General features: G+C 41.3%; 1 protein-coding gene across 3 annotated transcripts in view; it reads right to left on the bottom strand.

Annotated features, from left to right (window-relative positions):
* The window catches only part of LOC126298858 (uncharacterized), a 182,147-nt gene that overhangs the window by 62,431 nt on the left and 92,232 nt on the right, over positions 1-27,484 (bottom strand). For all 3 annotated transcript variants that reach the window (XM_049990365.1, XM_049990366.1, XM_049990367.1), the window contains one exon: positions 6,772-6,939. In XM_049990365.1, the coding sequence (XP_049846322.1) occupies positions 6,772-6,939 (168 nt within the window). The remainder of the gene's footprint in view (positions 1-6,771; positions 6,940-27,484) is intronic.

Here is a 27,484-nt window from a genome sequence, read left to right as displayed (position 1 = left end):
GCATTAAAAGAACTAAATACCAGATATAAGGAATATGAAATGAAGACAGAAGATTAAGTCAATGGTTTTTACAAAGCAATGAAGGACATTAGAAGTGAAGCTTTGTTAGAGTGGTACAATAAGTTGATACTTTCAGGTATGTACTGTTAAAACTTAACTAGTAGCATGACATGTAATGAAGAAATACAAAGCTAGTGCAAAATTAATGTTTTACAAAAAGAATATTTTCTGTAGTCCATTAAATAAAGAACCAAGGAAAAATCAAAGAAGAGTTTTGCACAGAATGCTGCTATAACATAGATAACACAACAGAGAGAGAAATGAAATGTTTTAAGGCTTCTGGGATGTGCAGCTTGACAGAATTGGAAAGTGTGAAATGGACAGATATAATAAGTAAATGTAATGTTACACAAGGTGAATGAAAAAAATGCTGGCAACATGAAGAACAGAAATTGTCTACACGAGAAAGTACCAATTGTATGAACATCTTTGACTGGATATAAGTTTTGAACTTGTTTGGAAAATCAACTATGTTCATAAATTCATCATGTTGTATAAATGAACTGAAGGAGGTTCTGCATAGACCTACATTAGCACGAAAAATACTTGTCAACAACATTAAAATCTATTATCTACACAACTATCATGCTTCTGACTACAGTTATTAATCATGGATCATAGATGCATAGTATTTATTTTTGAAGGTGTCTTGTTGTAAAGATGAAAGGAAATAAGCACAAAAAGATGTGTTGTTCTGATTTCTCAACACCCAAAAAAGACTTGCTTGATGCCTTAGTGGGTCAGCATAAAGGCACAACAGAAAGAAAAAATATCATAAAGTTACCACGGCCAACAAAGAAAAGATGTCAGAAGAAGTTGCTGTTGACTAATTTACAGACTCAAGGGACAAATGCTGACTTGAAAAGTTTGAAAATGTGTTATAGTATCAAAGACTCAGAAAGCATTCCCACATGACTATGTACAATTTTAATACGCAGTTAATAATTCTTACATTTCATCATTATGTAATTACAAATGCTTTGTGAACTCTGATAAAAAGTGTCAAAACTGCTGAAAGTTTTAAATTGGAAGCATAATGTTGTCAGGCCTACTGCTGTCGAATGTGGGAAAAGCTAACTGCAAACCTGAAGCTACTATTTTCTTTTACTTCCACACTATGATGATGTGGGTGATCATTCAGAAGCTATAAGAGATGTTTGTGAACATTTTAGTATGATCCAATTACTTTCCTGAAACAAACTTGCTGCATAAATGTAGTTTCATAATATTAATAATAATAATAATAATAATAATAAGAAGAAGAAGAAGAAGAAGAAGAATAAAAGTAATAATAACAATAATCACTGATCCCATTAAAGATAAGAATAAAAGTAATAGTTACAACAATAACTGATCCCATTAAAGAAAAAATCCAAACACCCATGATGGAATTCCAACTGTGATAACACAGTAGAAGAGAGACAACGAGCCTTCTTAAACTACAATTCTGAAAAATCAGAAACCACATGACAAATTTTTTAAAGTCAGAAAATAAACATGTAAAATACTTAGACAAACTAAAAGAAAATATCTTGATGAACAGCTGAATACAACTGAAGACTTTAGGAACCACAAAACAAATGACTTTTACAAAACATTTGCAAATCAAATCAAAAGATACACTCCATGAAATCTCTGTTGTGGGTAACAAAATGAAAAATTGACGCTATCAAATAAAGAAATTGTAAAGAATTAGCAAAATATTTCTCACAACTTTTAATCTACTCACAAAGGAGTACAAGATTCCACAGATTACAACAAGAACACAAGAATCAACCTTCACTACCGCCAACTCAAGACAAAATTTATAGTCACGTTAAAAAGCCCAAAACTAAGTCATCAGGATAAGATGAGATTTTAGCTTAAGCTACTGAAGAACCTTGGTCCAAATTCCTTAAAAAAAATCACTCAAATCATCCAAGAAATTTGGCAGACAAAATATTCCACAGAATTGCAAATGTGCACTAATTCATACATTGCACAAAAAGGGGGTGGGAGAGATGTAAACAACTACAGAGGCATTTCACATTTGCCGGTCACTTACAAAATTTTATTTGCACAAGAACACCTAGAACACACAATTTCAGATTATCAAGCAGGCTTTCGACATAATAGCAATTTCAGGTTATCAAGCAGGCCTTCGACATAATAGATCATGCCCAGAACAGATCTTTTACCTTAAAAATTAACCTTTAATCTTAAAACAATCTTAAATCTTAATCTTAAAACTATTTTAAAAATTAAAGCAATCAGGTTGAAACCAACAGTCTGCACAGAACATACCATTCTATAGACAGACAATCTCTATCGAATCAAAAATTAAATTCATAAATGAAATTTTGGAACCATTCTTAGTTCAAACAAAATACAAGCAGATGGGATCCTGCCACAATTATTCAACAGTTTTGGACAAAGTAATGAAAGAATGCGAAATATAAGAAAACAGAACTTCTGAAATCCCGTTGAATAAGGAATTGGTCAAGGAAAATTGAACTTTCCATATTTAGCATTTGCAGACAACTTAGCAATTCTAACCAACAGTGAAGAAACTGCACTAAACAAATTGAGACCCTCAAAGAAGTGCAGAGAAGGTTGGCCTGCAAATCTCCTTTGTGAAAACTGAATTCACCTATTCCAAGTTAGATATTCTGAAACTTGGAACAAATTATGGTGAAATCAACAGAGTCAAACACTAAGTATCTCAGTGAAATTATTGAACAAACAGGACTTGAAAAAATAGCACAAAAAGCAGGTAGCAGAAAATCAAGTTAGCATCTGGATTTATTCAAAATTTGTGTAACAAAAAATGCCTGGCAAAAGGCATTAAAATCAGAAATTACAACACAGTAATCAAACCAACACTCTCATATACAAGTGAAACACACTCATTGAATCGAAAACTAGATTTACAAGAGATTAAGAAAGTAGAGATGAAGATGATTAGAAAATTTCTGGATCCATGATACACACGAGTTGGATACAAATTGCAAACAGTCGAGACAACAGATAGTATCAAACATTGAAATGGACATCATGAAGAGACAAATGAAGTTCTATGGACAGCTAGACAGATTACCTGGATACAGACTAATTAAACGTCTATTGTACTATGTGACATCTATTAAAGCATGAATACCTGGGTAACTGAAGATAAGAAGCATTTGGGAAAAGCAAACATTGATGTAACAAACACATCAGAAAGGGATTGATTCAGAAGCAAATTTAACAAGTGGAAGTTTACTCCGGAGACTGAACCGAAACCATACCAACCAAAGTAGACTGGAGAAAGAACAGAGGCCTTCAGGGAGAAAATGAAGAAATATTTGGAAAATAACAAAAACATTAAGAATAACTGAAAATCACCAGCTTATTGTTCTCCAATGGGACATTTGCTAATAATATCATCATCATCATCAGCAGCAGCAGCAGCAGCAGCAGCAAATAAGCCCATTAGGACCATGCAAAGTACTTAGGAGTTGAGAGTTTGCCTTTCTTTGTGGCTATAATTCTTTCATTCTCCTCCTATGGGCTTCCTTCTCTCTTCAGACCATGTTGTCTCAGTCGCATTCTTCAGTTTTTCCTCTTTTGCTTATATGTGGATGTTGGACCTGAAGATCTTGCAGTTTTGCACATCATCTGTATTAATTCCTACCAATGTCAGATCAATTTTTAACTCATCAACTCATTTCATTGGGTCTGTTTTGGCTTTGCTCCTAATGGAGAAGGAAGAGGAGGAGTAGTGGTGGGAGGAAGTCTATTTGTATTTTAAGTCTGTCTCAATTCATTCCTTTAATGTGCCCATGGAATCTTAACCTGCATTTTCTAATCTCAAGGTTTATGCTTTCGTATGGTTTGATTTCCTGACTGCTTCTTAGTGGATGTTGTTCATCTACAAGTTTTGGGCTGGAATTTCTCTTATGATTTTGGGTTCCTTTTTCGAAATATCTTGAATATCAGTTTTCGTGTACAAATTTAGTGCTTCTGAGCCATAAAGGCACTCTGGTTTAATTACTGTATTGTGTGCTTGGACATACATTTCTTGTGGAATATATTTTGCATATGTCAGTATGTAGTTTCCACCTTTTGGCATCTAATTTTGTCTGCTTTTGTTTAAATTTCATTTTCCTGTATGCTTCCGTCAAGATATTTAAATTGTGTTTAATTTTGCCATATTTCATCTCTATGAACTTTGGTACTTGCTTATTGCACGTCATGTGCTCGTTTCAAAAGGTATCTGAAGAGCAAATTTTTCTGCTGTGTCTTTCAAGAGTTCAAGTTGGGGCTGGGCTGCTGATATGTTGCAAGTTAATATTGCAAAACTACTTGCAAATGCCAGATATATCGATAAATTACCTCTACCTAAAATGAGTGATTCGTCAATTTTGATCACTTGATTTCTGTTTGGACAATTTCTGTATCATTTTCTCAAGGACACAATTGAAAAGTAATGGACACAGCCTGCCCCTTTGCCTTACCCTCATTTTCATTTTGAACAGATCTGAAAATACCCACATAATTTTTAATCTCGGAATTTCTATCACCCAAGCCTCCTGTGAAGAACAACTAGCTCTTTATTCACATGAAGTATTGAGTGCTACTGACAAGAGATTTCAGATCAATTCCGTATTTCCAGAAGGCTTTTGACACGGTACCACACAAGTAGCTCGTAGTGTAATTGACTGCTTATGGAATATCGTCTTAGTTATCTGACTGGATTTGTAATTTCCAGTGAGAGGGGTCACAGTTCGTACTAACTGACGGAAAGTCATCGAGTAAAACAGTGATTTCTGGCGTTCCCCAACAAAGTGTTATAGGCACTTTGCTGTTCCTTATCTACATAAACGATTTGTGAGACAATCTGAGCAGCCCTCTTAGGTTGCTTGCAGATGACACTGTCATTTATCGACTAATAAAGTCATCAGAAGATCAAAACAAACTGAAAAACGATTTAGAAAAGATATCTGAATGGTGCAAAAAGTGGCAGTTGACCCTAAATAATAAAAAGTGTGAGGTCATCCACATGAGTGCTAAAAGGAACTCGTTAAACTTTGGTTACACGATAGATCAGTCTAATCTAAAAGCCATAAATTCAACAAAATACCTAGGTATTACAATTACAAACAACTTAAATTGGAAGGAACACACAGAAAATGTTGTGGGGAAGGCTAACCAAAGACTGCGTTTTATTGGCAGGACACTTAGAAAATGTAACAGACCTACTAAGGAGACTGCCTACATTACACTTGTCCGTCCTCTTTTAGAATACTGCTGCACAGTGTGGGATCCTTACCAGATAGGACTGACGGAGTACATCCAAAAAGTTCAAAGAAAGGCAGCACATTTTGTATTATTATGAAATATGGGAGAGTGTGTCACAGAAATGAGACAGGATTTGGGCAGGACATCATTAAAAGAAAGGGTTTTTCATTGCGATGGAATCTTCTCATGAAATTCCAATAACCAACTTTCTACTCCGAATGCGAAAATATTTTGTTGACACCGACCTACATATGGAGGAATGATCACAATGATAAAATAGCGCAAATCAGAGCTCGTACAGAAAGATATAGGTGTTCATTCTTTCCACGCACTATATGAGCTGGAAATAATAGAGAATTGTGAAGGTGGTTCGATGAACCCTCTGCCAAGCACTTAAATGTGATTTGCAGAGTATCCATGTAGATGTAGATATACCCTTAACAGCAGGGTGTCAATTTCTAAAATGAAATGCAGAAGCTAGGAACCAATACATTCCACAAGGAAGCTTTGATTCATATGATTTAAAGGCAGGTAAGATAATCCTGAGTACACGGAGACAAGATGACAATTGATCTACTTCTCTCGCACCCCTGAACATACCACATAAAACTTCTTAGCGAACTGATCTTTTTGTGATTTGGCAAATTATTTTTTAAGCTCCAAGGAAGTAAACCATGGTAAAGTAACTATGGATGAATGTTTATAAACAATTTAAAATACAAGTAAAGACATAAGCATAACTGTGTGCTATTTTGTCCATGGTGTGTGTACTTGGGTGCACATAAGTCGTCTAGAAACCACAAACATTGAAAATCAAAGCAAGTAAAGAGTTGCCACAAAAATGCCCAAGCTCTTTATTTTCTCCACATTCCGTATCTCCCACCGGTATCACACAAGCGACAGAACATTCTTATGTAGTTTGTGCTAGTGGCAAAAATAGCAGCAGTTTTCTGCTGGTAGTCCTGTTTTTGTTATTCTTGTAGACTTGCTTCATACATTCCAAAGTCAATCATCTGCTTGATACAGCAATGTCAACTCTGCAGTCTGCTGCTACATCCACTCCATGAAATTGTTTGCAGAAGAAACTATATTTACTAATGAAATCACAACTCTAAATACAAACAAAACCTAGTGCCATGTGCATGTGACGATTGGTAGTTGACAAGAAATAGTGTTTCTTTTAATCTGTACAAAGACAGCCACAGACAGCTTTATCTGTGTTTTGAAACATGTTTGCAATACATTTCATACAACACCAATCAAGTTGTAGCCAGAAACACTGACACATTTTTGGATACAATTTAAAAACTGTGTATGCAGCTTAATGGGCAGAGCACATCATCATCATCATCATCATCATCGATCATCATCATCATCATCATCATCATCATGTCTTAAGAAAATAAATGTCACACGTATTTTTTAAATCAAGAAACATGATGTAATACTCACATCTGAAATGTTTGGTTTTACATTTTTTTGTGAAGCAAAGAAATACGGTTCACCAGGGATATATGCACAAATGAATGGCTGCTGCTTAAACTCTGTGCCAGAATGCTTTTGCTTCTTCTGTATAATCATGATCCAAGAGAGAGAACCAAACAACTTTACTTTAATTCTCTGGAAAAAAAAAAAAAAAGGTCAATGAAACAAATGTGCATAAGAGTGCACACAATTTTGAAATTTGTCACTAACTTCCACTTCTAGAATTACCCAGCATATACTTCAGTAATATCACATTCCCAATTTCATAGCATATGTCGAAAAAATGAATTAGCTTACACAAAACATTTTTGAAAAAATATGACTCATTGACAAAACTTCAAAAAATTCAATATTGTGTGTGATGCAGCAGATGAGAGTTCCCCTTACATTTCTGGAAATTTATGCAATTACATATCCAGCAAATAAATATTGTACAAACACTTTCAATAATTAATTGAACATGTAAACAGAGTATATATCTATTTCACATATTCAACATTTACTCATGTAATAAAAGTTCTACTTATTTATCCATCACTTGTAACAACAGAAGATACAGAAAACTCTTACAATTTTCAACATGGTTGTGAGACAGCAACCATACAAGACCATGATATGTATAACACAGCCAACCAGTTCCAACAAGATTTTACTTTAACTGTTTATATGCCGATTATGGGTGTCGGCATCAGAAAATCAGAATAATTACATAGAAAGGTTACAAAACCATTAACCCAGAGGAAAAGGAATTCTGTTTGGTGTAACAACTACCTATTCTTGGCTTTTCTCTATGGTAATGGTTTTGTAATATTTTAAGGTAATTTGTTGTATTTTCTGATGAACAAACCAATAGTTAGTGTCTAAACCAGGTTAAAGTAAAATCTTGTTGCAACAAGTTGACTGTATTATACATATCACATGGCAGAAAAAAAGTACATTCAGGACACACTACCATTAAGCCTCGCACCTGCATTTTATGTAGAATTACTACAGGTTTTACTACAAAATGGAGAAATATTTCTATACAATAACGATTTAACTGTAAAGTCGTCAACCCTTTCCCAGTGCTGAACTGTCACAACAGTTTGCCTGTTAGCATGGCTGTGGTGCAGTCTCTCACTGGAGAATTTTTTAAAAAACCACATACAGAAAGAATTTTAATTGTAATCATGTTTTTGAATCTAGGAGAATTCAATTGCCTGTGATGTGTTTTTTTCCTGAATGGAGTACAATGCTGACTTATGTAATCATTAAGACAATTGGGCAGATGAGATTTAACACTGTTACCAAATTACTCATTTGCCCAGATTCATTACTGCTGTTTGGGCTATCCATAATGTGTACCAACCAGGAAAACAAATCGAAATGATTCACAACTGTTTTCCACCTACACAGGCAGGGTAAGAAGATTTCACACTATTGGGTATAATGGCTTGTGGAAATTCTGGGTAATGAAGCAGCCAAGTATTTCCTTATGGAAAATACAGTTTCCTAATGTGCTGCCTCCATATATGCTTCCACTTCACTGTTTAGACCAGCTCATGTGCCTGTGGAAGGAGTGGTAGTAACAAGCTGCAGTCAATAAAATAAACAGGAAAGCTATAACATACTTTAAAAATTGTCACATTCTTCTCCAATTAGTTTAATAAAAACTCTGGTGGCGTTACTGGTGAATGCTGTATACAAACTACCAACCTGAAGTTTGCTATTGCCAGTTCAAAGGCAGTACTACTAAAACTGTTACATCAATTTATGTTGTCTGCAAACTCAACAAATAGCTCGAAGGAAATCTGTGTTTCAAAACTATGGAATAAGTTTCTTTTCCTTTTCACAGTTTGAAATTATGCACATATTATGAATGTGGATGTATTTCTAGCATATAAAAAAAACACAAACACGTTTTTGCCCAATTCACTTGTGAATGAGAACTGTGTAAAGAAGTGCTCTTTAACACTAGTAACTGCCCAGACAAAAACAAAGGGGAGGGATAGAAAAAAATTTTGCGCACCTGAAGTATTCAGCAACGAAGATAATCAAGTAAGTAATATCACAGCCAATGAGTTCAAGAATGAAATCTTATGAAGTATCATTTATAGCTGTGTGACAACTTCACACTGACAGACCTGTTCTCACTAATGTCACCACATCACAAGAACATCCCCTTCTTATAGCTGTGTAGACACTAACTACAGCCGTGGCTAATATTTAAAATCTGGGCTTCTAATTTGGCAGAGTAAATATAGAGACGTTTCACTGGCTGTAAAGCATACAACAGAACTGACTTACAGTTCATTCAACCAATGACAGAGGGAATATGACACCTGCTATGCAAAGGAATATTAGAAAAAGTTGTGACAGTAAGTAAGGTGTAAAACTTAGAAATTTTGCAGTTTATTACATGAATCATCGTTTATTTTGGCAAACATGATTCTTTGGCATTACAGACCACTTATGTGATGTGACTCCATATAAACAAACACAGCCACCTACAGTGTACTGACATTGCAAATTAACTTCCCTAAAATGCTTCATTCCATCCACATATAGATACTGTTACTATATTATGAACTGAATATGTGTATTTGCACTTGGATATTCCTCAAAGAGCAGTATCTAATGGTGATTTCTTTTGATACAACCAACTGAAGAAAACGGTAAAATCAGTTTATAAATTTTTGTTTCAAGAACACTAGCACCCAGATTTCTATTGCTAAATACTACCAAATCACAGGTAACGCCTGAAATTCAATTTTCAAATTGTAAAATAAAGTAGAAGTAATTTAAGTGGCAACACCATCACAAAACAAATGAGTAGTGGTCAAAATTCCTGGATTTAAACAGTTCATTATTTCCAGCAGCCACTACTTCAGTACTTCTCTTTTCAGCTTCCTGTGGCTGTTCGTTCATGATACTGTTGTATGTACAGAGAAAGGAAGACCTGCAGAGGACCAGTGCTAGGTGTACGGGTTGGCACAGCCCACTCAAAATCAACTCTGTTGTGTACACATACATCTAGAGGTTATCGTATTCGCTGAAGCACATATGAATATGTTTTTGAGGCTTGGTGAATTAACACCATCTGTCTGTGTGTTTTAGAAGCTTGTCTTGTTACTTTGTGTTCTCTCCCATGTGTACAATGACCTGCCTGGGGAGACAGGCGAGCTGGGCCTGTTGATTACTGGAGAGTAAAAGGGGACGTACCAAGAGCGGCAGTTCATTTGTAATGAAAGGAAAGCTGTGTAATCCTGCTTTGAGTATATGCCTCCAATGAAATGAAATGAAATGCTTTGAAATGAAATGTCGTGTGACGAGGGCCTCCCGTCGGGTAGACCGTTCGCCTGGTGCAACTCTTTCGATCTGACGCCACTTCGGCGACTTGCGCACCGATGGGGAAGAAATGATGATGATTAGGAGAACACAACACCCAGTCCCTGAGCGGAGAAAATCTCCGACCCAGCCGGGAATCGAACCCGGGCCCTTTGGATTGACAGTCTGTTGCACTGACCGCTCAGCTACCGGGGGCGGACCTGCCTCCAATTATAACCATTATCTCTTGATGCATTTGTAGTTGTGTGAGTGGTGGCTTAATTTTAAAACCATGAGTTTGTTTAATGATCCTATGTTGAACTATTGCAGGTGTTTTTGTAAGTAAGTACCAAGGAATGAAACTTGCACAGAGAGTTATATTGTAATAAAGTCAATTGTCACTCATGTTTTAGAATTGTGGCCTAGTTCTTTCATTAACTGAACCTTTCCTGTGCTAGCATAAAGTTGTGCTACAAACTTAATATATTACACATCAATAGATCAAAAACATATTATCAAGCAATAGCTCAACTATAGATCAATTACTGTAAAGTGTTTTATGATACAGTCAGTGCACCACATCAAGCTCAATGGCTTCAGTGCTTCCTGTTGAGGGGATCATTACAGAGAGAAACTGTTATAGAACTACATCTTTGTCTTCCCTTGCCCTCAAAACAGGTGGCTTACTTACAACCAAGGGTAGTAGTGATTGTCCCTCCTTTCCAATCTTCTCCGATGAATCTATACTGAGACTTGCACCTCCTTTAGGGACACATTCTGCAGCCACTCTGCCTCATTGTATTTTAATGGAATTATCTATTAATAAAATCTGTTAACATGCTTTACATAGATGTTGTGTAAACTGGTCCCCAAGCCTCTCTCATTAAAAAAAATACACTTAGGATTGGACTGAAGGAGATAAAGGGGCCGAAGTACAAGTCCCTCCATCCTATACACACTGAACTGAGAAGTCCTCAGAGGAAAGACAGAAGACAAATCATGATTAACAGATTGCAAACAAGAATTTATAAAACCAACAGGTAGAAGCAAACAGAAGTGAAAGAAAGGTAAGAGGTTGAGGTGTGTGAGCTGTTTCACCCAGAAAGCAGCTCGAGGCCCTCAGGTACGGTATGTGAAGGGAGACAAACCCTCTGCATCTGACCAGTGTTTCCTCACCCTCCAGTATCACAAGGAAACTCGGAATGTAAACAAGTTGATAAATCTCAGGAAAGAGAACAACACTGGGACAGTAAAAGAACAAGAAGAATTAAAAGGGTGGGAAGGGCAGGAGCCAGGCTGGATCACCTAACAGGGGCAGCCATGGCCCTCCTGGATCAAAGCAGGTTATGGGGCACACCTCCAATCCCTCAAGTGGCCAATGAGGCCAATGAGGCCAATGTCCCCTTCTTCACAGAAAAGAGTACAATGTGAAACCAAATCAGCTGCTTTGCTGACATCTGCTAGCACCAGAGGCAGTATGTCTGCTCATTTAAGAGCTCACTGTAAAGTGGCCAAATTGAGACAGACCAATAGGTTGTGCACCACCATCAGGTGGGCACCAACCAATACTGGATACTTATGCCATAGGATGTGGAAATTGGTCAGCCAAGTGTGACCAATGTGAAGCAGAGAAGTCAGCATCTCGATAGCCAACTTTGACAATCTGTCATGTTCATTCCCAGGGATCCCAACGTGACCTAGCATCCAGACAAAGATGGCCTACTGTCCAGTTGAAAGGAGATCGGGAAGGAGGAGATCCTGGATAGTCACAACCAATGGGTTTCAAGGGTAGCTCTGGTCGATAGCTTTAAGACTATTCAGGGACTCACTGCTGATTAAGGACACCTCACTGGTTCAAGAATGAATATAGCTAAGGCCTTGAGCAATGATCACGAATTCTGTAGTGATTACATAGCAGCCATTTAGCAGGGAGCTTAGTTCAATGCACCTTGCTTGTATGTAGTCAAAAGCAGTTCATCTGTCGACCATAGAGCCATTAGTATACGTCACTTCTAGAGTCCTGCATGACCGAGTAAGCAAGCACAAAATACGAGGTGGGGGCGAGCACACCCTAACTGGGTAGGCTACCCGCACTAGTTCTGGTGACCGAGCATAGAAGCCGTGACCGAATACGTAGCACATAACTAACACATTTACACGTGTTATCATCCGTGTGACACTGCAGCCAGTATGGGCTTCTCATTTGTGGTCTCTCTCTCTCTCTCTCTCTCTCTCTCTCTCTCTCTCGCTCTCTAATCATGCAGTGCAAGTTAGCCACTGTAGTAAGATGTAAGATTGAAACCAATGTTTCCACATTAAAGAAACGGGAAGATCTAAAAAGCCAAGTATTGGGTACATTTCTGTTGGTTGTAGATGAAAACAGTGCATCTACTGGGTACGTAACGTGTATAAACTGCTCCACTTTATTGTTTTTCCAGTTGGGAACCACTCATTTAAAGAAACACAGTTGCAAGAAACTCACAAAGATCGTTTCTTTGGCCGTCCTTCCGTGATCTTAATATGCTTGAAATAAGTCAAAAGCAGAAAATTCTTAGCAATGTGAGACAAATGTGTGCTACATATGCAGGTACAACATGCAATCATTAACATAATCGTTTTTGCATAGTTAGTGGAAAGTATACTATAGAGAAACGGGAATGTTGTGACTCGTATAATATTTCATTAACGTAAAACGTCTCGTTTTTATGGGAACGGGTCGGGTTGTTTGGGGTGAGAGACCAAACAGCGAGGTCATCGGTCTTTTACGGGAACGTTTCGATGATTTCCATATCAGTTCTGTATTACTTGTCTCTTTGTTTATTATCATTGATCCTTCAAGTACTGTGTCATCACCACCCAGAAAGAGAGATCATTTCAAGGAATGGAGGAATAACAGATCATCCGCAGCAGATGAAGTAGATGAAGTACATTTTAATGCACCCCGGAGATGATTATGATATCTTAAAGTGGTGGAGCAGACATGAAACAGATCTGCCAGATTTGGCAGATAATTTTGTTTATGTTGCAAACAATTGAAAAGTATGACAAGCTACGTCTGTAAATGTTTAATGTTCTTTGTATGCTTTCTTTATGAAGATGGTTGTCTTCTAGATTACAGGGAAAGCACTTATTTAATGATTCCTATAAATGAAATACATGGGGCGAGTACGTGACAGAGCCGAGTCATATGGGGCCGGACACGAGCGGCTCAGTCCCCACATCAAAAGGCGAGCCGTGACCGGTCAAACACTGAGCGTTGCAGCACTCTAGCCACTTCCAAATCTGGAACTGCATCAAGGATGGTCCAATCCACAAAATATGTGGAGACAGACCCTAAAACAGGGTACACACTATCCAGGCGCGCTCAGTGTACGTGCGCAGTTTGAAGAGCAACAGGATGAATTTACCATACTCCTCTGTTCGCCAAAATCCCTAGATTTAAACCCAATTGAGAGTTTGTGGGGCCACCTCGATCCGAGACACCTAGTGCAGCTGACCAAGCACTGAGTCGGCATGGCTCCACATCCCTGTCAATACCTTCCAGAACCACACTGACGTTCTTTCTGCATGTCTTGCACTACAAAAGGAGGTTACTCAAGCTTTTGACAAGTGGTCATATTAGTAAGACCAAATAGTGTATATGGACGTATTGTAGGAAGCATCAATTTGAAAGTAAAAACTAGTGTGACAAGAAGTTCTGGGCAACATTTGGGAGCAAGCCCTCAGACATCCTACTTATGCAAGGTAACGAGGATGTGTCCTAAGTCATATGGAAGTCTAACAAGGAGGCAATAAGGTGCTGACGGAGGGCAAAAGCTGACCAGAATCTAGGCAGACCAAATTGCCAGCTGCAGAATGGCCTTTGTGGAAAAGCCAGAGCCAAAACACCCCTTAACTTAAGGTATCAACACAGCCACTGGCTCACTACACACTTTAACAACTTGCAGAGAACGTTAGTGAGTCTGTGTGATAGCTGTCCATTTCAAAAGGGTGTTTACCCAATTTCAGTACTGGAACAATCACAATTTCTCGCTACTGAGATGGCAATTCACCCTCATTACAGTTAGAGTTGAAAATAGCAGGTATGTGAAATTGGCAAACCACCAATAGGTGTCTCAGCATTTGGTTGTGGGTGCAATCTGGCACTGGGGCAGCATCAGAGCGAAGAGTTACGCCTCTGGTGATTTCCCACTCACTGAGTGGATCATTATATGGCTCAAAGTGATGCATACAGAAAGTTAAGTGAAATCTACCGGCTGTTTGAGGATGCGGACTGCAGGCTGATGCTTCTCAGGCTAGAGGCTTGAGCATGGCGCAGAGCAAAATATTTTGCGACAGCATCTGGGTAAGTGCAGACAACACCATTCAGGGAGACACCAGGTAGATCTGTGGGGGACTGGTGTCCATCCAGGCTCAAACCTGCAAAGGAGTACATGGTCCAATGTTAGTATGATACTACTCCCAGTATTCTTGTTTCTATCATTTCATTAGGAGGTGGACCACAGCATGGAGCCATTTGAAGACAATAAGGCACTCCATTGATGGATGTCACTTATGGTGTTGGAGAGCCTGTCTGCCATTTCTAATACCCATGGCAATTTCTGAAGTCCACCAAGGTACTTTCTTCTGACATGGAGGGAGGTGGGGAAAGATCATGAGGAACAGGAGATCACTAACGTCTGCTGTCGACAGAATGGGTGCAGTTGTGCTCTCAGGGTGTATATGTGGACAATGAAAAAAAGTTTCCGGATTTTTCCCGGTTAAAAATACAGTTTCTCCCACTTGAAAATACACTTTTTCCGGGTTAAGTGACAGTATACTCTTCCTCAGCACTGTGAAACTCATCAGTCCTATGGTTTCATATGTGGGCGTAGAATTTCCCGATACTTTAGAAAACGAAACTCAGAGGGGCGGTAAACACATTTTGAGAGACCTTTGATGTGCAGCAACATGTACGCTACATATTTTCATATTAAGAAGGTATAAATTTAAATTCCACCAAACACCGCATGTTACTTTCCGAAACATTGAAATCGAGATTGCGATGCTGTTTGGTAAGACAGTCATAGCTCCTGTCACATGATCTCGCCAGCTGATGACAGCATAGGAGCACCCGTACGTAGTGCGAACACACAAGTAAGAAAAGTTAATGGTTTAAATTAATATACGTAGCATTCACATATAATATTAGTCTCTAAGATGAATAAGCTGGAAGAGAAGCTAAGCTTCCACACAATGTTGAACTTTTTTGCGCGTGTTACACTTTAAGCTACATCACACAAATGTGCCACTAAAACGACGTAAATGTCTGATCTTTTGGGCTCGAAATTCTTCTAAATGGTCGTCCTCAAAGAGTTGATTTTTAAATGAGAGTCAAACACTTTGTGATTTAAGAAATTCATTGTACATTCTCGCACATAGTTCATCTTGCATAAAAGAAAATCTGCTTTGAATGTAACGCTTTTCAAACCACCATTCGCAATATTTTCCCGCGACCTGTTAGAAATAGGTTCAATTCAGCAGTTGCAATAGAACGCCAAATAACAGACGTCACCGCGCTTGCGCAGCTATGATGACGCAGGAAGCCCATATGTTCGTACGTGTAAAACATTAAATGATCTTCAAGTATGGCATAAAAGAAACAAGACATCAGATGATACTTCAAGAGCGTCGGAATTTCGTGAACCATACTAAAACGCATAATTTGGCTTAAAATGCACATTCGTATGTAAATTTTCTTGGAGTATTGTATTATCTCATGTTTGGTTCTTTATTATGGCACAATGCCATACGCGCACTTGAAATGCAGCGAACAGTTGAAACTAGCCAATAGTGTGAAATTAAACACTTTGTTTCAAATAAATTGACTGCCTCAGCAGAAAAGATTAACTTTAAGCCAAATCTCTTAACCAAACCGGCAAAAATAACGTCATTGTTCTGTCAGAAAGGTGGAAATAAAATCTGAAACTAATACACATTTTAGGCTTCTGTAATAATGCGTACGTATTTTAATTCATTTGATAGCTCCCGGCCACAAAATTCCATTTTGTTATCATTTAACGTGAGAGCAATAAACGAAAAGGAAACAACAAAATCTCTGAATGTAAACATGGGTCACGTGGACGCTCCCCACCTCAACTCAGACTACTCGTGCATCAGCTCCAGATTTACTATATTTCTGAACCGATGCAATATTAAGTAGTGGCACCCAGCCGCACTTCTGTAACCAGAAGCGGGAGAAGGTACTACTCATACGCGACTCAACTGCGCATGCTGGAGATCCCGTCCGCAACAGCTCAAACGAATCTAATTTAAACAGTTGTCACGTCACGCTCATCGGAGGCAGTTTGTTGTTATAAAGCATTGCATAGTCTTCCTAAAGCCTTTGACACACTTTCCTGTTGGTAGACGCTTGTATAAGCACTGTTTTGTTGTTGTATACGGTGCATTTCCTTTGCAACTTAAGTTTTATTATTTTCGTTTTCCTTTTTCTCTCGTTCATGTTTTGTTGCTGCAGTATTATTCCGCAATAGCAGGTTTCAGTAATATCCTTTGTTAGAGTATTGGTCCTTACCAGTCAAAAACACAAAAATTTAACTGAAAGCTAAAACAATGAAAAATTCCCGGAATTCTAAACAATTCTCGGGTTTTTCCCGGTTTTCTCACAGATGAAAAAATTCCCAGGTTTTTCCCGGATCATATACACCCTGGCGCTGGATAGTCATGTCACGGGGTGCTACGAATGACGGCAGAGACTAAGGCATCCCTGTCAGCATTGTTGAAAGCCCATCTGGGTGGACACTCAGATGAATGATGCTGAGGGAGGGACAGGATGATCGGAAAATGGTCACACCGGTCATCAAGGACTCTCCAATGGACAGAGGAGAAGAACCAGAGCTGCAAATAGAAAGATCACGGGCTGAAGAAGATCCACATGCAACACGTGAAGGGACAAAGAATGAGCTATGGAAGAAAAGCTTCAATAGCTGTAGGTCCCAAAATTAGGAAGAAGACTGGCAGGGTTGCCCCAAGTTTCCCCAAGTGAAATTCCGTGACATCTAGCTGATTTCCAGGCAAGTTCTAGCATTTTTCCCTGACAAATTTTGAGATCTCAAGGGTGAGTTAAGACATAAGTTGAAAGCCTGTCTTTGCATTTACAGTACAAGAAACAAGAGTGTAAATGAGGAAATAGCTAAGAACAACTTGCAAGCAGATGGCATTCCCTTATGTGAGCAAAAATCGTAAGTGCTAACATCGAAATCTTTTGTAATGAACTGTTTTTAGATGAAGACAGTAAGCCAAATGGTATACGTGCTTCATTAAGATCACCGATGTTAATTTAGTTCAATAAAACGAAGCACATTTGGTGATGAAAATATGCATCTCGTTGGAGTCGCAACAGATTTAAAATATCTTCACCAATTTCAGGAAAAAGTCGGCCTATTGAAAGAAGTGTATAAGGTGGGGAAGAATTGTGTACACCACCGCTGTAGGTGACCGCCAATAAAATGCTGGTTCTACTACTTTCATTATTGTTTGTAATTACCCCGTATGTCATATCAACTATTTTACAGGTGATTTTTCTTTCGAGAACAAATAAAATTTCTATGAAATGCCACAGTCTACAATGTACTTGCAGTGAGACAGTTGCAATTCCTGAAACCCATCGCCCATGGCCTCTGGCCTGCAGGAGCACCGCAGCCCTGGTTCCATGGATAAACCGTAAAAATCCACTGCATTATGTCACACATAAATAGACCTGGCCAGCAGGCAGTTCGGTGAGACTAGATCCCATGGACAGGACCTACACATTAGCAGGAACCGAATGGCTACAGGTCAGCAGGCCTGATCCATTACAGATACTTACAGAAACAACCTCTAGTTTTGGCTAGTCGCCCCAATCCACTAGTGTTGCCAGCTATTCACGAGTTACAGACAGCATGTTGTTGAAATGAGACCACAGTGATCAATCCATGATACAGATAACTTGGTCAAATACTCTGAGAATGAAACTTCCTGGCAGATTAAAACTGTGTGCCCAACAGACACACGAACTCGGGACCTTTGCCTTTCGCGGGCAAGTGCTCTACCAACTGAGCTACCGAAGCACGGCTCACGCCCATTCCTCACAGCTTTACTTCTGCCAGTATCCATCTCCTACCTTCCAAACTCTGAGAGAATCTTTAATAGTGAGGATAGATAGCAACTCACTGTAAAGGTGATTGCTGAGCTGCAGACATGCACATAGAAAAGACAATCACACCCTCACAACTAAATTTTCAGTCATAGCTTTTGTCAGAAAACAAGAGTGCACACACACAGTCACACAATCACTCTGACACAACTCAGGATCACATGACCACCATCTCCAGCCACTGTATCAACAGTCTCTGGGAACCAGATAGAAACAGACACCCCTGCCACCTCCCTGCCTCTTATCGGCAGCTGCTAGGCTAGTGGCAAGAAGTGGTGGTAGCACTGACTGCAAGCTGAGGGGAGTGGTAGGAAGGGGAGAAGCAGTAGGAATGAGCGAGTAGGGAAGCGGCGCACATACTCAGCTGCAGCCAACCAGCGACAATGCGTGACACCTCAGTAAACAAACCATTTCATCTGTTGAGGCAAAAATGAGATTTTTCTAGTGTTTTTCTCCGATTTCCCAGACACGTCTGAAATTCCCTGACGTTCCAATTTCCAGAACATGTGGCAACGCTGGCTGAGAAACTGGTGCACACAATGAAATCAGACACTTCACCATCAGGGAGAAAGATACACATTACAGGTACCATATTTACTCAAATCTAAGCCACACTTTTTTCCGGTTTTTGTAATCCAAACAACCGCCTGCAGCTTAGAATTGAGGGCAAAGTAAGCAGAAGTTCTGAAAAATGCTGGTAGGTGCCGCCACAACTAACTTCTGCCGTCGAATATACGTAGTGCTACACAGGCATGCTTTGCAGGCACAAAGATAAATACTGGCGCTAAAACCTCTGCGACAGTAAATAAAATAAAAGAAATAAAATAAAATAAAAGGTAGAAGACAAGCTTTTTTTCTCTGCCTCGAGTTTTGACCACTGCATTTTCATACATTATTCAACGAAGTACACAGAAATTCTGTATTGTTCATCTTCCAATGTAGCAGCCTTTCAAATATTCATAGGAACAAAACTAAATTTCTTCACACAAAAATACCAACAATGCACAAGGCTTTAGGATTGTTGCATGAGTTGATATGCTGGGGCTCATTAAGATTTCACATAGCGGCACATATTGCTTCTTGGAATTTTGTGTAGTGCTTGTTAGAATTAGTGAACCATAATGAAGCGCTGTCATTATAGTACCAAATTCAAGAGGGGAGTTATTTCTTTTGCCAAACAAAGTTCTAATCATGCTGCAGGTCTGCAATACAGGATTGATGAGAGCAACGTCAGGCGATGGCGACTGCAGAGACAAATTATTTGAATGATCAAGTAGGAGGAAATCATTTAGTGGGGCAAAGTGTAGCCGATATCATGCACTAGAAGTGATTGGTTCAAATGGCTCTGAGCACTATCAGACTTAACATCTGAGGTCATCAGTCCCCTAGAACTTAGACCTAGTTAAACCTAACTAACCTAAGTACATCACACACATCCATGCCCAAGGCAGGATTCGAACCTGCGACCATAGTGATCACGCAGTTCCAGACTGAAGCACCTGCTCGACCACACCGGCCGGCAACACTAGAAGTGATTTTAAATGAATTTGTTAAGGAACAGCATCAGAAATTCGTGCCTGTGAACGCCGAAATTTTAAAAATTAAGGCATACGAAATTGCTAGACAGCAAAAAATCGAAAATTTTAAGGCTAGTCGCAGCTGGATTGATCTGTTTATGAAGCATTGGGGTTTATCACTTCGGACCAACTTTGTTTCAATTTGGGGATGTGGTCTAAAACTTTTCTCCCCCCTTGATTTCAAGTCTCAATTTTCAGGTGTGGCTTAAATTCGAGTAAATACGGTAGTAAAATGCAGATGTCCTCACATGAACAGCCATATCCTCCAAAGTCTTGTCGAGTGGCACGAGTTTGCTGTAGACAGAATCCAGAACATACATGCAAAAATCACCAAATACTTTCATAGTCGGTGTAATTCTTAAAAGAGAGCCAATAGCCATGGTGGTAGAAACAAAGTTGCCTGGAGGCAAAGCAGCAAGCAGAGGAAACGCATAACAGACATCGAAGCTTAGCCAGGTGTTGGAAAAAACTGCTACAGTTCCATTGGAGCATGATGCTGTCAGTATCCTATGGGGACATGAAGGGACAAAGGATGCAAGTCATGCCCCTTGCCACTGAAGGCAAAGGGACACCACCTCCGGACAGATGGCAACACAGAGATCATTGGAGGGAATATAGGTAGTCGTGGGCTCAGGTACAAGGACTGCAGCTTTGGCAGCAGCCTCGTTTCCTGGCAGACCAACATGACCAGGAACCCTCAGAAATATCACACTGGCTCCACCAAGAATGAGCAGTTGACAGTTTTCTTGGACCCACTGCACAAAGGGATGGGTGGTGTACAGCACACAGACTCTGGGGGGCACTGAGTGAGTCTGAACAGAGGACGCAACTGAAAAGGCTGTGTTGCCGGACGTACTCCGTGGCCTGATACTAAGCAAAGAGCTCAACTGTAAATACTGAGGAGTGTGCCGGAAGCCAATATCGAAAGACACAGGTGTCAATGACAAAGGCACACCTGACAGCATAGTCAGTCGGAGAACCATATATGTACACAAAGGTACTATCATGAAGTTCCATGCGAAGGTTGTGAAACTGGAGGCAACAGACCGAAGCTGGAGTAGTGTCCTTAGGAATTGAATGGAGGCCAAGGTGAACATGGCCCACTCCACAAACTCAATGTGGTGAAGGGCTCGCATCCACTGGGAAAGTTGCAGGTAGTGTGAAGTTAAGCCGAAGAGGACTCTAGGGGTAACAGAGGAGGAGGAGGAGGAGGAGGAGGAGGAGGAGGAGGAGGACGAGCCCCATACTGATGATCAAAGTAATCATCATAAGGGCACAAAGGATGGGTGGCCACGCACGGCAGACAAATGGAGTGCATACCTGCTAAGGAGAAAGTCACAGCGGTAGGACAGCAGCTTCAGCATACAGACTCTCAACCAGGCTGGTGTAAAAGGCACCCATGGCCAAACGGATGCCACGATGGTGGATGGTGTGGAGACGGCGTAAGATGGATGGGCGTGTAGACACAGAAAGAAAGCACACATAGTAGAGTTTTGAACGAACAAGGGACTCATACAGATGGAGGAGGGTGGTTTGATCGGCATCCCATGAAGTACCATTAAGGACACGTAGGACAAAGAGGAACCGCGTACAGCGGGCTGCCAGGTAAGACACATGGGAGGACCAAGGTATCGAGCATGAGCCCCAGGAAATTCGTAGTTTCAACGAACAAAAGGACAACAGACCCAAGATGTACAGATGGTGGGAGAAACCACTTCCGTCGCCAGAAATTCATACAGACAGTTTTGTCAGTGGAAAAGCAAAAGCCACTGTTGATGCTACGAGATGCGCGGTAGGAGAAATGCCATGATAGGGTTAGTGGCGATAAAGAGGACGACACTCAGGACGGAACCCTGAGGCACACTGTTTTCCTGGATAAAGGTGTTCAACAAGGCAGATACCACACACACCTTGAAATCATGAACTTGTAAAAACGCCTGAAGGAAAAAGGGCAGGCAGCCACGAGGCCCCACATGTAAAGAGAGTGGAGGATACCAGTTCTCCAACATTGAAAAACATGGCCATAGTCTGGGATTTCCGCAGAAAACCATTCATGACATGGGTGGGCAAATTAATGAGATGGTCAACTGCAAAACGCTGTGCTCGAAATCCACACTGTGCAATCATCAGTAAATTGTGAGACTCTAGCCACCATACCAGCCGGACATGAATCATATGTTCCATCACCTTGCAAACGCAGCTGGTAAGAGAGATGGGGTGGTGGCGAGAAGGAAGGTTTTTGTCCTTACCGGGCTTAGGTATGGGTACGACTTTGGCTTCATGCCAGCGTCCAGAAAATGTGTCCTCTGCCTAGGTGCTAGTTGTACGTGTAAGCAGAAAGTGCTTGCCTGCAACAGAAAGGTACTGCTACATCTGAATGTGGGTGGGGTCCAACCCTGGGTCGGAGGATAGGGATGAGCCAAGAACATGATCAAGCTCCCTCATAGCAAAGCCAGCACTGTAGCGCTCACAATTCAAAGAAGAGAAGGGTATCACCCAAGCCGCCTCCACTCCTTTCCTATGGATGAAAGCAGGGTGGTAGTGGGGAGAGCTCAAAACTTCCACAAAATGGTGGCCCAAGGTGTTGGAGATAGCAATAGGGTCCACAATAACATCGTCTGCTAATGTGAGGCCGGAAATGGGGGAATGGATCTTGGTCCCAGAGAGCCGTCGGAAGTTGCCCCACACGACAGAGGAATGTGTGATGCTGTTAAAAGAGCTAGTGAATAAAAACCAGCTAGCACGTTTGCTATTCAAAAGAACGTGACAACACTTTGCATGTATCTGTTTATAGTGAATGCAGTTTGCCATCATAGGATGACAGTTAAACATGTGGAGAGCACTTCTCCGTGCGCGAATTGCTTCACGGCATGCCTCAGTCTACCAAGGGACTGGGTCACGACCTAATAAAGAGGAATTGCAAGGAATGTTCTGCAGTAGTAAGAATAACATTGGTGAGATAAACCACCTGGTCGTCACAACTGGCGAAAGTTTGTTCTTTGAAGGTCGCCATGGAAGAGTAAAGCTGCCAGTCAGCCTTAGTAAGCTACCATTTTGGTGTCCACATACTGAGAGTATCCACAAACAAAGTACACAGAAAATGGTCGTTTGAGTAGGTGTCAGAAAGAACGGACCACTCAAGATGACGGGTAAGCTGGGCATGAAAAAGATAGGTCCAAATGGGAATAGGTGTGCAAGGAGTCTGAAAGGAAAGTGGGTGCTCCAGTGTTAAGGCAGAAGAGGTTAAGCTAGTTAAGAACGTCAGCCAAGAAGGTACAACTTTCTGACAGGTCCTGGGAGTACCCCAATGGGGATGATATGCATTGAAGTCACCGATTAGCAAAAATTGAGGTAGCTGCCCAAAAAGCTGAAGGAAGTCTACCCTGGTGACACTGAATGAAGGCGGTACATAAATGGCACTTTGGGAAAAATTCAGGCAGGGACGGAGAAGGTGAACTGCAACAGCTTGAAGATGGGTAGTCAGGGAGATAAGCTGACTATGAATGTTATCCCATATGAGCAGCATGACAGTCCCATGAGATGGAATTCTGACCTCAGGGGAAGGTCAAAACGAATCAGTAAGTAATGTGGGAGCTCAAAGCGGTCTTGAGGGCACAATTTTTTTTCCTGAAGGCAGAGTACAAGGGGATGCTCTAATGCTAAAAGCAGGCTGTGAACGTTCCATTGGAAAAGAGTATTGAGGAGGAAGAGATGTAGGGGTATCAACTTGAGGCCGCCGAGTGACAGCCAGTGTAGAGTCGCTACTACAGGCCACAAAAGCAAGAGGATCCTGCTCCATGGGGCCCACAGAAGCATCGGCTTGCTTGTGCGGTTGGTCCATAGAGTCCAATGCAGAAAAATGGTTGGTGGTGCGCATTGGCAAGAATGAGGCCGGCTGGGCTAAGGTGCCACATGGAGACACCGTCGAACAGAATCTTCGAGTTGGCGAAGGAGAAGACCATTTGCCTTTGAGGGACTTCTTTGAGCCTTTCTGGTTAGAGGAAGACTCTGGTGTCGTTTGGCTGGAGAGACGGAGGAAATCTTCATGGGAATACTACTCCTGTCCTTTCCTGCCTACTGGTTGTGTAGGTGGTGGCTTCGCCTCTTGAGGTGAGAGATGTTTGACTGTTTGTTGCACAGTGGGACAGGGAGGGGGGGGAGGAGATTGGGGGGGATGGCAATGCTACCGTGACACTGGGTGATGTCACAAACTCAGAGCTGAATTTGAGGTTACATGTCTGCGTGGCCATGTTCTTCATGGAGCGGGGGGGTAACAAGAACAGATGATGCCTGGTAACATACTCAGACTATGGGGGAGGATAGTTGCAGGAACGTTAACCAGCTTGTCACAGGCGAACAGTATCTGCAACTGAGCAGTGGATAACACTTTAATCAGAGCTCAACCACTTTTCATTCTCAAAATTGCTGCTACTTCCCCAAACCTGTACTCCAGTTGATCAACAAACATCAATGGCTTTGTAGACAAAAAGGAATCCCCATGGGTCCTAGAGCAAACTAAGTATAAGAGGAAGTATTTCTCCCCTTGTCTCTTAGTCCTACATTCCTCCCACAGCAAGCCAGGCAAGGAAACATTGTGGTGGTCTGTGGTGGTCATATCTCCTGCTTTGTAGCAATCATTGCCTTCAGTAAAAGAGTGCTGGGGCCATGTGGCCACCATCTGAAGAAAGTTCGAGCCGCTTCATTAGCGAGTCATCTGCATTTGTGTCACAAACTCTGAACAGGGGCTCTCCGCATGAGCACCACTCATCCACAGAAACAGCTACCTGGCTGTGCAACCATTGCCCTCAGTCCATGTGCCCAGCCAAAACAGGCACATACTCATTGTTGTACACAAAGTTTCCAGTGCAGGCACTAATAGCGTGATGTCTGCGTAGTAAGGAGGCTGCCACCATGCAGGTTCTTTATGATCCCCTCACCGTGGGATGGCTACGGTGTTGGGTTTTGGGTGTATAGTTTTGCCAGATAGGAAGGGTGCAAATACAGAAAGAAGAGGTAGAATGTACACTAGATTCAGTGACCTTCCCCCACATGATCCACACTTCTGTAAAATTAGGAAGCAGAATAGTACGTTAAACCCACCAGTGGGGATCATATTTCGAAGGATGGAAAGTTGTGTGTAGTGACAAGAGAATCCAAGCCACCCTCGAAGTGAAGTTTATTGCACAACAAGTAGACTTTCGTACTGGCAAATCATGCTGTAGTCAGATCTTGAACCTAACCCAGCACAGAGGACAGTTTAGAGTGTGGTGAGATTACTGGAGTCACTTTTGTTGATCTGACAGCAGAGTACGACACTGAATTATAGGAAACTGTTAAAGAAAGTGTATGACCTTGTTAAGGACTACCAACTAACATCCCTTATTGACACCTTCCTTCACAACAGATTCAAGATTCATTATAGGGTAAGAGTCTCCCCCAAGGCAGTGTGCTTCCTCTGGCACTGTACAATATCTACACAAACAGTCAATCCCAGCAAGTACTAGGCTCTTCATCTACGCCGATGATACAGCAGTAGCTGTTCAGGGGCCAAGCCTTAAAGAAGTAGGGGGAAAACACTCTAGCAATGGATCAACTCTCCAAGTACTATGATGCCAATCACCTGAAGCCCAATCCCAGCAAAACTCAAGTGAGTGTCTTCCACTTACGAAACAGGGAAGTGCAGCAAAAGCTGGATATCATATAACATTGAGAGCAACTGAAACATGGCCCAACACCAGTATACCTAGGTGTCACACTGGACAAGGCTCTAATGTACAGTCAGCAATGTCTAAACATGAAACAGAAAATAATTGCTCGCAATGGGATACTTAAGAAGGTGATTGGCAGCAGCTGCGGAGCCAACCCACACCTCCTAAGGACTTCTGCACTTGCGCTGTGTGTGTCAGCCGCTGAGTATGCTGCTCCTGTGTGGAACACTTCAGCTCATGCTAAGCAAGTTGATATTGAAGTCAATGATACTGCAAGGGTCATCTCAGGATGCTTGAAGCCAACACCAGTGGAGATATTGTATCCAGTTGTTGGAACAGCCCCACCCAATGTCTGGAGAGCCATTGCTGCAGACAATGAGAGAACAAAGCAGGAGAATGACCGCCAACATCCACTGTATGGTCATCAGGCAGCAAGATCCCACAGGAATTACCTTGCCAGGACTGCGCCACTGGAGGGAGCACCATGCCACTCGTCTTGCGACATGGAAGAGCTCACTGACCATAGACATACCACCAAAAGAAGAACTAGCTTCTGGCGCAAACCTACCATATCCTGTATGGATGTCCCTCAATGGCCTAAGAGTGGGCATCCCCCAATGCAAGACCAACCTGAAGAAATGGGGAATCCTTCCAGCAAGCTCAGACACCTCTTGCGACTGAGGGGCTGATGAAGATCCAAGCCACCTACTTGTATGCCCCCTCCTGGACAACACCTGCGTAATACAAGATGTTTATAAAGGAAATGACAAAGCTATCGAAGCTATTTTTTGGAAATGCTGACCGGACACGGAAATGAATGAATGAGAATCCAAGCTTGGTCGGTACCACAAAGATTACCCAACAGAAAGGCATGGGGACGGGTGGAGGTCAATAATGGTGGGATATATCTGCAGCATGGAAAGATTTGCTGCTGGAAGGGCTAGGGGCGCTGTGGTGGCCAAGCATGTACTTAAAAGAGATGAGAGCCTCCTGGGTGGGGGGAGGAGGGGAGAAGGGGGAGGACTGGCACACAGAGGGTGTGTAAACAATGAGCACCCACAGGCTGTCACAAGGTTGTGTAAGAATGTTTAGCATCTAAAAGGAGTAGATGGAGTTCAGATGGAGGAGTTATTGTTTGTGTTTGAAGACTTTTTCCTTAGAGTCCATTGGGAGCAATGACTGTTACTAAACATCCTGAAGCACTGTTGTACCAGGAACCTTATCAGATACCTCAATATATACAACTGATTATGGAGGAGTTTATCAACCAGCAATTGGCTCATGGGATAATAGAAGAGAGCAATACTTCATGCGGGACAGGAATTTCGGTCGTGCCTAAAAAGTCTGCAGGTGGTTCGAAGTACAGGTTCTGCTAGGATTACCTGACCTCAATAGTAAGATGCTTATTTCAATGGGTAGGTGCATACACCATACCCAACATCACATATCATCAATAGCTTGGGGGCAGAATTACTATTTCTCTACCATGGATTTAAGAAGCTGCTACAATCAGCTGGAGATGGTTCCAGAGGACCGACTGAACATAGCATTCTCTTCAGTACCCTAGGCCATTATCAGCATTGGAGGAGGCTGCCTGGGCTAAAAAATGCTCCTGTAATGGATCAGTGATTGTTGGCTGGAGTACTTAGTGGACTGAAGCCTCGATTTCTAGTCTACCTGAAGGATTTAATTGTGTTCTCGAAAGACATTGAGGTACAGTTGTGATGAAAAGTATCCGGACACCTGGCTGAAATTTACTTACAAGTTCATGGTGCCCTCCATCGGTAATGCTGGAATTCAATATGGTGTTGGCCCACCTTTAGTCTTGATGACAGCTTCCACTCTTGCAGGCATGCGTTCAATCAGGTGCTGGAAGATTTCTTGGGGAATGGCAG

This window comes from Schistocerca gregaria, chromosome X (genome assembly GCF_023897955.1).
Source record: "Schistocerca gregaria isolate iqSchGreg1 chromosome X, iqSchGreg1.2, whole genome shotgun sequence".
Taxonomy (NCBI): domain Eukaryota; kingdom Metazoa; phylum Arthropoda; class Insecta; order Orthoptera; family Acrididae; genus Schistocerca; species Schistocerca gregaria.
This window is presented reverse-complemented; position numbering and strand designations above follow the sequence as displayed.